The sequence below is a fragment of the Bombyx mandarina genome, chromosome 26 (genome assembly GCF_030267445.1).
Source record: "Bombyx mandarina strain Sakado chromosome 26, ASM3026744v2".
Lineage (NCBI taxonomy): Eukaryota > Metazoa > Arthropoda > Insecta > Lepidoptera > Bombycidae > Bombyx > Bombyx mandarina.
The window spans coordinates 1,755,864-1,769,455 of NC_143232.1; the positions used below are offsets into that span (position 1 = coordinate 1,755,864).

The 13,592-nt window shown below is 47.5% G+C and overlaps 1 protein-coding gene and 1 long non-coding RNA gene across 2 annotated transcripts in view; one reads left to right on the forward strand and one right to left on the reverse strand.

Moving 5' to 3' along the window:
- LOC149499757 (uncharacterized) overlaps window positions 1-13,592 on the forward strand; it is a 145,397-nt gene that overhangs the window by 40,790 nt on the left and 91,015 nt on the right. The gene's annotated exons all lie outside the window — the stretch shown is intronic.
- On the reverse strand, window positions 5,159-6,234 carry LOC149499758 (cecropin-B). The gene is made up of 2 exons (XM_089738805.1): window positions 6,043-6,234; window positions 5,159-5,454 (listed from the first exon to the last, which is right to left on the reverse strand). Exons 1-2 carry the CDS (start codon window positions 6,142-6,144, stop codon window positions 5,365-5,367), a joined length of 192 nt encoding a protein of 63 aa, XP_089594931.1. The 5' UTR covers window positions 6,145-6,234; the 3' UTR covers window positions 5,159-5,364.

Sequence of the window (13,592 nt, forward strand, 5' to 3'; positions counted from 1 at the left end):
TGTCACTTACCACTACACCAGACGGCCAAATGAAATGAAGATGATTAATTTGAGACATTAATCAATTGGGAGGAAATGAGACGATATGGGAAATATAATCTCAGTAAAATGGTGGTCATTTGCTGAGATTTTTTCAGTGAACTTTTTGGAGGATCCCGAGAAATTAGATTCAGCAGCTTTGTTTAATTTTCCCAAATTTATGCCTTTTCACGGATATTAAATAGTTAATAAACCACCGCTATTATATATTTAAACCTGAAGAAACACTAAACAGACGAAATAAAACAAATCACACAACTTCACTCCTCGCGTTTCCGCCAAAAAGTCCCTTATTATTATTATAAACATATATTTTTACTGGGGGTAGGACCTCTTGTGAGTCTCCACGGGTAGGTACCACCACCCTGCCTATTTCTGCCGTGAAGCAGTAATGCGTTTCGGTTTGAAGGGTGGGGCAGCCGTTGTAACTATATTGAGACCTTAGAACTTAGAATATCTCGAGGTGGGTGGTGCGTTTACGTTGTAGATGTCTATAGGCTCCAGTAACCACTTAACACCTGTGAGCTCGTCCACCCATCTAAGCAACAAAAAAAAATTCGCCCATGTACCAAATCCAACCAAGCCTTAAGTAGTAATGTGCCTTTTATAAGTTTCAAACTACTGATAAATACCATCGAGTAAAATTGAGAATCCGATTACAAGGTACATAATACAACTATATAATGATAATTAAATAAAACGCCAGATTAAATCGGAAAAGTTATTTTAATTATGTCGTAACTGGTAAGCTTAAATAACAATGCTCTAAGTCTTGTGGAAGATTTTAATGTAACTTCGTGTGTCGATGTCAAATCCTATGTCTGTGCCTGTCGGATTCATTGTCTTCCTTTGACTTCAGCTTCACAGAGCTAGTGAGAATGCTTCAGGCACTACCCCAATCTTTAAGTCCGAAGGCAAAGGTCCTTGTCGATCGAAATACTCACACAAGCAGACTGTGATGCAAACGTTGCGTGCTCAAAGAAAATGAACCTCGCAAATAAAACTTTATCGTTTCCTCTCGTACCTAAATTACAGAAAAGGGCACATTAATCCTAATAACTGAAGTCTAAGGTCATAAAGTTTCGGCTCTGGAATATTAGCTGGCTATTCAAATAATGAAAAACTTGTCTTAATTAAAATTCGGGCTTATGTCGTAGCTGTAGCCAGCGTTGGAAGATTTAGAGGTGTATTTAGTCTTCGAGGTATCATTTAAATGTGATAAGAAAGAAGTCAATCGGTCGAAGCAAGATCGCATTCACACATTGGGAGTCGAGCAACACGCAAAACAAGACAGTATCTACTCAAATGTATCCGATATTAATGAGCGCGAGTGTAAAAACAACATGGAAAAACAATAACATCGAACCCTAGTGAATTTAGACAACAATGTACACGTCTAGAAGATGCATGTGACTAGAAGATTTATGGAAATGGTAGTGCAAGGTAGAGGGGGAAGAGGTCGACCGAAGAAGACATGGATGGAGTGTGTGAATGACGATATGAGAGAGAGAGGAGTGAGTGTTGAGATGACGGCTGATAGAAGAGAATGGCAGAGAAAAATTAGCTTTGCCGACCCCACCTAGTGGAATGAGGTGGCGAAAAAGAAGAATGTACACGTCTAGAAGCCTCGCGCGGCAGTTTTTGGTTAGCATAAGCATTTATTTACCTTTCCTGCTTAATGAGATAGGCGACAGCTTTCCCATGTATTCGTGACCTCTTTTTGGGCAGGTCGCTAGTATAGCTTTATACATTACATTGTCGTACCTCTCTTAAATAATGTTGGTTAAATATTATTTAAAGTTGCTTAAATAATGTTTGTGGAAAAAAGTACATCATCAACACAACACGAAAGCGTGATTACGAACATTCGTGTGTTTCAGTAATCAAATCTAATTTATGTTTAAGTTAAATCGTACTAACTTGACCTTCGTAATATGATTACATTATCGGCAATGGCGTGTAGCTTGGTATGTAATGTACAATCGTGGACTATAATATACTCAACACAATATTCAAATGTCGACATGTCCGTGATATGGCAGTAGTCCTGAAAATACTCAAGTACTTACTGGTGGTAGGACCTCTTGTGAGTCCGCGCGGATAGGTACCACCGCCCTGCTTATTTCTGCCGTGAAGCAGTAATGCGTTTCGGTTTGAAGGGTGGGGTAGCCGTTGTAACTATACTGAGATTTTAGAACTTGTATCTCAAGGTGGGTGGCGCGTCTACGTTGTAGATGTCTATGGGCTCCAGTAACCACTTAACATCAGGTGGGCTGTGAACTCGTCCACCCATCTACGCAATAAAAAAAAAAAAAAAAAAAAAACTTCGTCGCATGTGCTCAATGCTTTCACGCAACATAATAGAGATTTAGACCTTGATTGAGAGCTGACGTTAGATTTTGAGTCATTCTCAAAGTAAGAATAAGTTGAAATGAAACTTGTATTGCATTAAAAATATTTGCGTGTAATCTTTACTCATTGTCAAGCCACAGACCTTATTATATGATTATTAAGATACGTCGCTATCATTTGACATTAATATTAACATAGGTTAATTATTAGTAATGAATTGTCATTCGGCAAAGTGGTGTTTTTGGAACGAAGTTCCTTATGGGACGAGTTTTTTTTTTTTTCGGGCCGGGGCCGAACCTCCTACGAGGTCCCCGCGCCTAGGGGGCGCTCGGGGTATATGAGACTCAATGATCTGCAGATGTTGAGAGCAGATCGCGGGCCCAAGGATTTTAGGGCCCACCCACTAAACGACTCCCCTGCACTCTTACACGCGACGTCCGATCCGTCCGGGGTCAGAACCCGGTCAGAGTAGGGGGGTTCCCGCGGTCAACACTACAACCAGACACGCGGCGCCACCCTGAGGACGCCCGACCGACGGGTCGTCGAGGCGATAGTCGACGACCAACGACGTCGGTCTCCGCGGTACGGCGGCCCTACCAGGCCGCCCGGGCGGTGCCGCTGGTGTTCCGGGATACCCTGCTGGGCCAGTACCAGCCTGCCGGGTCGGAACGCGATACACCGCCGACCGGGTTGCTCTTCCACAGTATGTTCGGCGACGACAGCGACGACGAAAATGCGGACCGCATCGCAGTCCGCAGCCGCCGACGCGTCGTCCCGTCCTCCTGGTGCCAGCACGCTAGAGTGATGGTAGCGTGCGGCGCAGCCTCAACCCCCTTAGGTCGCCCCGTGACCACGATGCAGAGGGGTACGCTAACCAAGAAAAAACGTCCGTAACGTAAGATTTTTATGAGGAATGCACACAGTGTACGACTTAACTTTGTAATAACGTACAAAAAATAACATTTTTTTATCATTCATTGACCACGATCTCAGAGCGTTCGTTTGCGCAATACACTAACTCTTATGCAAACAACCGTGAATGAAGTGTACCACAATAAGTTCGCACGTTACCGAATGACCGTGGGTTGTTGCGAAATCTCCAGTTTTATTTTCTTTATACCTCGAATAAAACTTAAAATTAATATTTTTATAATAAGGAACTTCGTTCCTGTCCGGAACCTACGACACCACACATTTTTTTTGTTTCTTTTATTGGCAAACAATCGTACAGCCTATCTGATGGTAGGTTATCATCATAGCTTGTGAAGGTCGGTAATGCCGGGGGCACAGCTAAGCCACTGCTTAATGCTGATCCACAAACCTCAAAAGAAAAGGACATGTCATAGAGCTCGGGAAAAATCTGAATGACAAAAAAGATCTCTGGAAACGGACTGTGGATGAATGCGGCCTTTCCAGAGAGTGTGGATGAACTCTGCCTGCTCCCGTTACGGAAAGGGCAATGAAAGGTGATAAAGGTATCATTTCGAAGAATTCCTCAAACTACTTCCCATGGAACTTACAGTGTAAAGCACGCAGCGAACTCTCCATATTTTTTGTCTATAGATTTTTGCCTCATGGGACGCTACATCCATACAGAAGTATTGCTTTCACTATGACTTCAGGCGCCAATCGCCTTCGCTCACATTGGGAGGCTACAATAGCCATCGCCCGCTTTAAGGCATGAGGTCCATAGTTGAAGATTATTGGCAGTTCTGCCAATCAAACTGGAACACGCGACTTGGTAGGAATAGGAGAATGTTAACGGCCATCTGGTGTAGTGATAAGTGACATGGTCACTACACAAGGGGGTTGCGGGTTCGAATCCCGCCAAGGGAAGTTATTTGTATGATAAATATAAAATGTCTTTTCCAGGATTACGGATGTATATTAATTATATGTATATAATAAAAAATCTTATATTTATTTCCGTTATCTGGTACCTGTAACACAAGTTCTTTACGAACTTAGCACGGAACCAGTTAACGTGGCGTGATTGTTAGCAAATATTTATTTATTTATTATTTATTTAATGTTGTGGGGATTATAATAGGTTTATAGAAACATTACCCAAGTAAGTTTTGAAGCGGGTTTGAAAGTTTCGGTTTGAATGACGGACGAATACTTACTAACATTAATTACTGAATTAGCTGAGTTCATTTAAATACAAAATTTTAAAACATTAAAACGGTTTCTAGTTTCAGTTATACATTTTTTTTTTTTTTTTATTACTTAGATGGGTGGACGAGCTCACGGCCCACCTGGTGCTAAGTGGTTACTGAAGCCCATAGACATCTACAACGTAAATGCACCACCCACCTCGAAATATCAGTTCTAAGGTCTCAGTATAGTTACCACGGCTGCCCCACCCTTCAAACCGAAACGCATTACTGCTTCACGGCAGAAATAGGCAGGGTGGTGATACCTACCGGTGCGGACTCACACGAGGTCCTACCACTAGTATTTACGCAAATTATAATTTTCCGGGTTTGATTTTTATTACACGATGTTATTCCTTCACCATGGAAGTCAATCGTGAATATTTGTTGAGTACGTATTTCATTAGAAAAATTGGTGCCCGCCTGAGATTCGAACGCCGGTGCATCGCTTCAACACGAGTGCACCGAACGTCTATCATTCAATAATACTATTTAAAATTATTAACATAAAAAGGTGACTAAAGGCTTTAAATGTTGTTCTCTTAGTATGTTGGTTCTATATTAAGTTAGTAATGGTTGAAGGATTGATTAATAAAAAAATGTGCATTGAATTAAGTACAAAATAATTTATTGATTTTAAATTTTACAATGTAACTTTTATCACTAAGAAAACTTTGGCAGATATTTATTTTAAATTGTATTTAGATTGAATATCATAATGAAATCCAGTCTTATACGAGTAGTTATAAATTAATTACATATTAAAATTAACGAGTAGATTAAATAATACTAGTATTTATGGCGTACGTTTTAAAGATCATTTTCCTATGGCTTTAGCTGAACCGAGGACCTCGATCGCCGGGCCCGCTTTGACGATGCCGTCACGGATGTTCCTGCCCATTTTTTCCTGAAAAAATAAAATAAAACAATTGGTCTGTGGAACTGCTGAGAACAATTATACGTATTTCTTCATCAAAAGCCCAGTTAAATGATAAATTTATGTACCCTAAGGCTCTGCTGATTCAGCGGAATCATGTCTATTTCTGGTCAGAATGAGACACTAGACGCAAGTCGTGTGATAAGTGAAAATTAACTCAAACATACTAACTTTAATATTTATAATGATGTAACATTGAACTATGCGATGTAAACCATAAGATTAAGTCGATGGAATCGTCAAGAAAAAATGAACTCTAATGAAAAAAGTACGAATGAACCAATTAAAACATTTGCAAAAGGCTTTTTGCTTTAAAACATAAAATTATAACAAAACAGAAAAGCAGCTTCAACAAAATAAAATAATCAATTAACAATTGAATATCTGTTATTATCAAAGATCACATGAAATACATCCGCTTTAAAAATAAAGAATCATTAAAATCGCTTCTCCTTCAAAAAAGTTCTAAGGTAACAAACATTTAAAAAAAACAGTCGAATTGAGAAACTCCTCAATTTTTTAGTTTTTTAAGTTTATTTTTAATAAAGAACCACTTACAATTTTCTTGAAGATTTTCCACCTGGGCTCGGGAGCAGCACTGGTCATGCTCAAAGCCAGCACCAGAGCGAAGACGAAGGATAGGATCTTTGCGAAATTCATTATAAGTTTATGTAAATTCAAACGCGGACGTTAAGACACAAGCGGCGCTGTACTGATCACTTGATGTGCACTATCGGAATGTAATTAATTCATTTTTTTTTTTTTTTTTTCCCTACCTATGCTGATAGCCTTGAGAGGCTATTTCAGCTTCGCCCTAACGTTAGTAGGTGAGCTCGCGGGGCTCAACCGGAGAGTTGCTAACACTGACCCTAGCAAGAGCAGTGCTTCGCAGAATCTACCACCGGATCGGAAACGCGACCCACTGAGAAGATCCGGCGAGAAACTCAGTGGGCTGTGTCTATGGGTTAGTTCACTCGTCGAACCCTTCGTCGCAAGCGACGGGTTCGACGAGGACGGTGACCGGTGCTTGTGGTGCCTAAAAGCACCGTTAATGGATCAGGAGGATCCGTAATGACGTGCTTTGGGCGACGTCGACGGTTTACCATTCGGTCTACTGGGTCGGGTATGTAATTTCCAGCGGCTACGATGAGAGGGTTCTCATGTCGTGCCGCCTTCTCAAAATGGCGCAGCGATGCCGACTGTAGATACTTACTAAGGGAGTCGAGCTCCAGGTCGTCGTGGAGATCCACATTCCTAAGGAACCAAGGCGCTCCGACGGCTATCCTGCAGAATCGTGATTGAATAACCTGAAGGGATTTCAAGTTGGTGCGGGCTGCGTGAGCGAACACTACGCTTGCATACGTCATGACGGGGCGTATACAAGTTTTGTAGAGAGTTACCTTATTACGGAGGGACAGTTTGCTTCGACTACAAAGCATTGGATAGAGTCGTCCTAGAATAAACGCGGCGCGGTCGCGTACCGTTTTTATATGGGGACGGAATGTCATCCCTCTGTCGAGGGTGACGCCTAGATATTTGACCTTCGAGACCCACGGAATGGGCTGGCCAAAGAGAGTGATGGGACTAACGGCGGAGGTGTTTGCGCGCCTACTACGGAGTGGGATGCTCGAAGTGATGTTCGGAGGGCGACCCCTTTTGAAGAGCACCGCTGCGCTTTTCGTGGGGTTGATGTCTATTCGCCACTTCCGGAACCACTGTCCCAGGGTGGCTACTGCGATCTGGAGTCGCCGATGAAGCAGCGACATCTTCCTACACGAGTAGTAGATAGCCGTGTCATCGGCGAAGAGCGCTAGATGGGTCTCCGGAGACCGGGGTATATCATTGATATACAAACTAAATAATAACGGGGAGAGCGCGGAGCCTTGCGGGACTCCGGCGGTCAGTTGACGGGGACGAGAACGAGTTCCCTCTACTCGATATCGAAACGAACGGTTCGACAAGAAGTCTCGTATGATGAGCACGAGTCTGTCTGGCACTCCCATGTTGTACAGTTTATAAATTAAACCGTTGTGCCAGACTTTGTCGAACGCCTTCGCGATGTCGAAGAAGAGGGCGCCGGTCGGGATTTGTTTACGCCTATTTAGTCCTATCAGAATGTGCTCCGTGAGGCGGTGCACTTGTTGTATGCACGAGTGTTTTGAGCGGAATCCGAACTGTTCGTCAATGAGAATTTTGTTCGCGGTAACAAAATCCCAGAGGCGTTTCCTAAGGAGCCGTTCGTAAATTTTTCCTATCGTCGAGAGGAGACTAATCGGACGGTAACTAGAAGTTTCGTTTGTCGGTTTGCCCGGCTTATGTATACCGATAACGTCCGCTTCTTTCCACACCGCGGGAAAGATGCAGTGCGTCATAGCGGCATTTAAAATTGTAGCCAACATTGCTATCAGTTGGACTGGCAAAAATTTTAGCGCGCGGTTGTGGATGCCGTCGGAGCCGGGTGCCTTCCTAGGTTGTAGGTTGTGGATCGCGTCTCTAACTTCGTCAGTGGTAATGGGGGGTAACGCGTCCGAGGGCGGCAGGGAAGCTCTGCGCTCGACCTCCCTGTCGACTAACTCGGTGTGTACGGGGTCCGCGTGTTGAGTGCTGGTGGTGCACTGCTCTTGCAGTGCATCGGCCAGCAGCTCAGCCTTGTCATCGTCATCGAATGCCGGTGGTTGGCCTGAAGGGCGTACGAGGGGAGGCATAGTAGCGGTAGTTTCGGATTTGAGAGTCCTAGCTAGTCGCCAGTATGCTTGGTGGGAGGGCGCGAGTTGTTCTAAATAACTATGCCAATTATCGTTACGCGCGTCGCTTAAGCGGGAGTGGACTTCGCGTTGTAGACGACGCATCCGAATCCGGTTTGAATGCGTGGGAAGACGATCGTAGGCCCGGATTGCCGCGTTCCTAACTCTTAAGAGATTCCTAAGATCGGGGGACAGTCTGATGCGGTGGAAGCTGTCCTCCACATCGACTTCTTTAGAAGATCTAATGATCGCGGAAGATATGTGATCGGTAATGATGTTTATGGATTCGACGGTGTCCTCGGGGGATAGATTCGAATCCGGGCCGTAAGGGAGGATTGGCAGAGCGGTGTCGGCTAGGCACGTGCCCAGCTTATTCCAATCCACCATGGTCCTCGTAACAGTGACTGGGTTGTGGGGGCGACCGAGCTGCATAACGACAGGTCGGTGGTCTGAGTCGAGCTCTGACATTGCTTCGATGGAACGCAAGCGCAGAGTTACGTTCCTAAGCAATGCCAGGTCTATAGTGCTCGGACGGAGCGCGATGTTATACGGATAACATGTTGGAGTTGGGGGACCGACTATTTCAAAGGTGAGGTCGTCTATAAACGCGTCGAGACGCCTACCGTTAACGTTAGTACGATGGCAGTTCCACCTAGTGTGGTGGCAATTTAAATCGCCTGCCAGGATGACGGAGTCTCCCATGCCGAACAGTGACTCGATGTCACTGCTCAGAAGGGGCTTGTCCGGGGGGAGATAAACGGATGCGATGACGATCGGCTGGTGTCCCGTCAGCGAGATACGGCACACTGACGCCTCGATATGTGAGAGCGAGGGAGTATCGAGAGGGACAACGTGCAGGGCCCGCCTATAGTAAATGGCAGTCCCGCCTTTGGAGGCGGTGAGTCTGTCATTCCTAACCATGACGTAATTCGCGACTTTCGGGTCGCGACGCGAGGGCTTCAGACAGGTTTCCTGCACTAATAGAATATCTACAAGATTATCGCGGAGGAATTCGAAAATTTGATCGCGTTGCCGCGCGAGTCCGTTAGCATTGTAGAATGCTAACGTAAGGGAATACGGTTTTTCTCTACCTTTTTGCGCCATTGATTACCGGTAAAGATTTTTATAAAGTGCGGGACACGGACTCGTATACGTCCATGTGATCGAACGCGGCCGCGAGTCTCTGTTCGGGGGTTACCGACCTACGTATCGCGTCTGCGAACGATCGCAGACGGTCGAAGTTAACAGCGGTGACGAAGTCGCGCACGAGCGCGAAGTCGTTGACGGCAGAGGGTTGCGGGGGGCGGAACGCGGGCGCGGGGCGAGGTGCGAGCAGGGGCTGGGGCGCGGGGCGTGTCGCGAGCGAGGGCGGGGGTGCGGTTTGCGTTCCCGCCTTCGTATATGGCAGCGGCTTTTTCCACGCTGAAACCGTGGGAACTGCAGCCGGCACGAAGGCAGGTTTCGGCACTGAGGGTGCCGAAGTCTTTGGGCCGACGGTTCGCGGAGCTGGGAGGGTTGAACGCTTGCGCGGAGCCCTAGGACATCCACGGTAGTTCGCGGGGTGCCCTTGCTTAAGGCATAGGACACAACTTGGGGGTTCGGTCGCGGTTTCCCTATCTCTAACGCAATCTAACGTAGCGTGATCGCCGAGGCACTTCACGCAGCGGGGACGCGCGTGGCAATTACGCGCCGAGTGGCCATATAGCTGGCATCTGTAGCACTGCCCGGGAGTGCCACGTTTATGGGGGGCTTCGATGGAGACCCCGGATAAGCCGCAAACTTTCGAGAGGCATGAAATTTTCTTTTTGGCCTCCGGGGTTGGCTCCAACGCGACAAGAATCATATTATAGGGCTGCTTGCCCCGCCCACTGTGCATCCGATGCACACTAACTATAGGGAGTGACTGAGCGATCAGATCCTCCTTAACGTAGTCGATGTCTAACTCCTTGGGGACTCCGCGTATTACTACGCGGAGCTCGCGGTCCTCCTGAAGAGCATAGGTGTGAAAACCTATGTTCTCCTTTCGGAGGTATGAAGAGAGGGCCCTATGGTCGCCCGGCGTTGCGACCTTTATCTGAATCCCATGCGCGACGTTACGCGCATGGGTATAATTAATTTTATTTGCCTGAAGGGCCTGGGAAACGCGGTTCCACGCAGTTTTTTCCTGGAGAATCAGCGGGGGCGGGGCAGCTACTTTAGGAGCGGGCGCGGGTTTGGGACGCGGCGGTGGGGTTACACGGCGAGCGGAGTCCGACTCCGGTGTCACGACTACCTGCGGGCGGGAGGCGGTCGCGGATTTAGTCTGCTTCGTCGTGGAGCTCCGGGACTCCACGGCGCGAGTACGCTTTTTACCGCGCGTTACGGTTTGGAACCCATCCGAAGTTCCAGGCTGAGGGCTTGACGCGGATTCGAAATCCATCTCCGATTCGGTATCGGAGCCTGAACTCGAAACTATCGAGGTCGCGACGGACGAGACGCGCGATGACGTAGTCGACGCGGGCGCGGGGGTGGGGGTAGCGCTAGGCGCTTCTTGAGTCGCATCGTCGGAACGTGCGCTCGAACTTAACGCGGCGGCGGGGGGCGCGCGGCGTGCCTCCGAGGCACGTTTGAAATACGCGGCGACGGACGCGGGGGGGGAGGGATTGCCACGGGCGGCCCTATACTCTAAGTACTCGGCCCTAATTGACGGGTACCTATCCCGGAGGAACCCGACAATATCCCTAATATCTTCTTGCTCCATTTCTTCGGTCTTCTTGCCCGGGGGGGGCGGCCCCGGGACTTTTGTTGAACTCGCCGAAAGGCGAGGCCCCGGATAGGATTTGTAACCCCCCTGTGCTGCAGGACAGCAAGGAGCAGGGGGGGGGAATGCCTATGCCGTGAAAACGGCAATCGGCGGGGAAAAGGAAAGGAACCCGCTCGGGCTGTATAGTGCTACAGCAGGCAGAATCGCGAGCGGGGGTCTAGTCTTGAAAAAGACTGTTGTTTTGGGAAGGGTTAGGAAATCGCTAGCCTGTGAGTGCCACAGGAAGCCTGAACGTAGCGATTGGTTTTGCCTTGAAAAAGGCAGTTGGTAAGGGTGGGTTCGCGGTTACAAAACTTTAGCGCACAAAAATGGACCTCGATACGCAGATCGCAAGCGACCAACGGATCGGCACGTCCGCACTACTGAATTGTACGCACGATGTATTCACGGTCACTACACTGTCGAGCACAACTGTGAGTTCAGAGACGCAGCTCGCAAGCGGGCCACGGATCGGAAAGCACGTCCGCGCACGACCGAGTCGTGAGCGAGAATGATGTAATTAATTCAGACTCGTTTCTCTTTATATATACAAATTCGCGTGGTTTGTTGTTAGACGCTCTCAACCGCAAGATAACGGGTCAATTGAGGTTAAACACAAACAAGAGAGGGGTACTTCCCTCGCCCGCTCTGATAAAAGTTAATCCCCCAATTAATGCTCTCCCAGTTAATGAGAATCTCGCATTTTTAACAAAGCTCAACCGGAAAATGTGTTCCTCACGTTTGAGAGGCAATCGCGGCTTACATAACCACAACGATTCGGACTTATTAACAAAGTCATTCACCAATGCAATGTACTAGGCGAGTATGTTTTTATTTTTATTTTTTATTGCTTAGATGGGTAGACGACCTAACAACCCATCTGGTGTTAAGTGGTTAATGGACCATAGACATCTACAACGTAAATGCGCCACCCATCTTGCGGTATAAGTTCTAAGGTCTCAGTATAGTTACAACGGCTGCCCCACCCTTCAAACCGAAACGCATTACTGCTTCACGGCAGAAATTCTATCCGATGATTTATTTGCAAGCGAAGTAAACTGTTCCTTAGAAATAAGGTGACACTCTACAAAACTTGCATACGCCCCGTTCGCTCACGCGGCCCGCGCCAACTTAAAATCACTACAAATTATTCAATCCCGTTTTTGCAGGATAGCCGTCGGAGCCCCGTGGTTCGTCAGGAACGTCGACCTCCATGATGACCTGAACTTGGAGTCCATCAGTAAGTATCTACAGTCGGCATCAATGCGCCACTTCGACAAAGCGGCACGACACGAGAACCCTGTTATCGTGGCCGCCGGTAACTACATTCCCGATCTTGCGGACCGAATGGAAAGCAGTCGACGTCGCCCCAAAACACGTCATTTCGGATCCTCCCGATCCACTAACGGTGCTTTTAGGTACCTCAAGCACCGGTCACCGTTCTCGTCGAACCCGTCGCTTGCGATGAGCGGCTCGACGAGTAAATTAACCCACAGACACAGCCCACTGCTTTTCTCGCCGGATCTGCTCGGTGGGTCGCGTTTCCGATCCAGTGGTAGATTCTGCTAAGCACGGCTCTAGGGTTTGTGTTAGTAACGTCATCAGGTCTGAGCCCCGTGAGCTCACCTACTAGTTAAGGTTACGCTGAAATAGCCTCTCAAAGCTATCAGTTTAGGTAGGAAAAAAAAGGCAGAAATAGGTGGGGTGGTGGTCTGTAGGTGGCGGCCTCCCCCCGGTGAAGGTCAAGGGGCGACCTGAGGGGGTGAGGCCGCGCGGCGCGCTACCAGCACTCTGGCGCGCTGCCGTGGAGTGAATAGAGCGACCGGTCGACGGTGTATCGCGTCCCGACCCGGCAGGCTGGTTCTGGTCCAGCGGGGTATTCCGAGACACCAGCGGCACCGTCTGGGCGGCCCGACGGGCTGCCGTACCGAGACGGCCGACGTTTCAGAGCCTTCGATTCGCCTCGAAGGCTCCGTCGGCTGGGCGTCCTTGGGGTGAGCCGCGCCGTCTGGTTGTAGTGTTGACCGCGGTAGCCCCCCTACCTCATCCGGGTTCTGACTTCGGAGGGGATCGGACGTCGGGTGTAAGAGTGCAGGGGAGTCGTTTAGTGGGTGGGTCCTAAAATCCTTGGGCCCGCGGTCTGCTCACAACACCATGCAGATCGTTGAGTCTCACATACCCCGCGCGCCCCTTTTGCGCGGGGACCTCGTAGGAGGTTCGGCCTTCTACCCGAAAAAAAAAAAAAAAAAAGTTGGGGTGGTGGTACCCGTGCGGACTCACAAGAGGTCCTACCACCAGTAATTACGCATATTATAATTTTGCGGATTTAATTTTTATTACCCGATGTTATTCCTTCACCGTGAAAGTCAATCGTGAACATTTGATAAATACGTATATTAAGAGCTGACACTTGTGTGATACTTGATGGTTATCTTGACTCAATGATTATAGTTCGAAACGTCGTTAATAATGTATTGACTGCAGTAAAACATTAACGAATAAAGATATATTAGGATCAGAGACTGACATACATACTTATACGTTATACATACTTATACGTTTAAATACCTAGTCAGGTCATA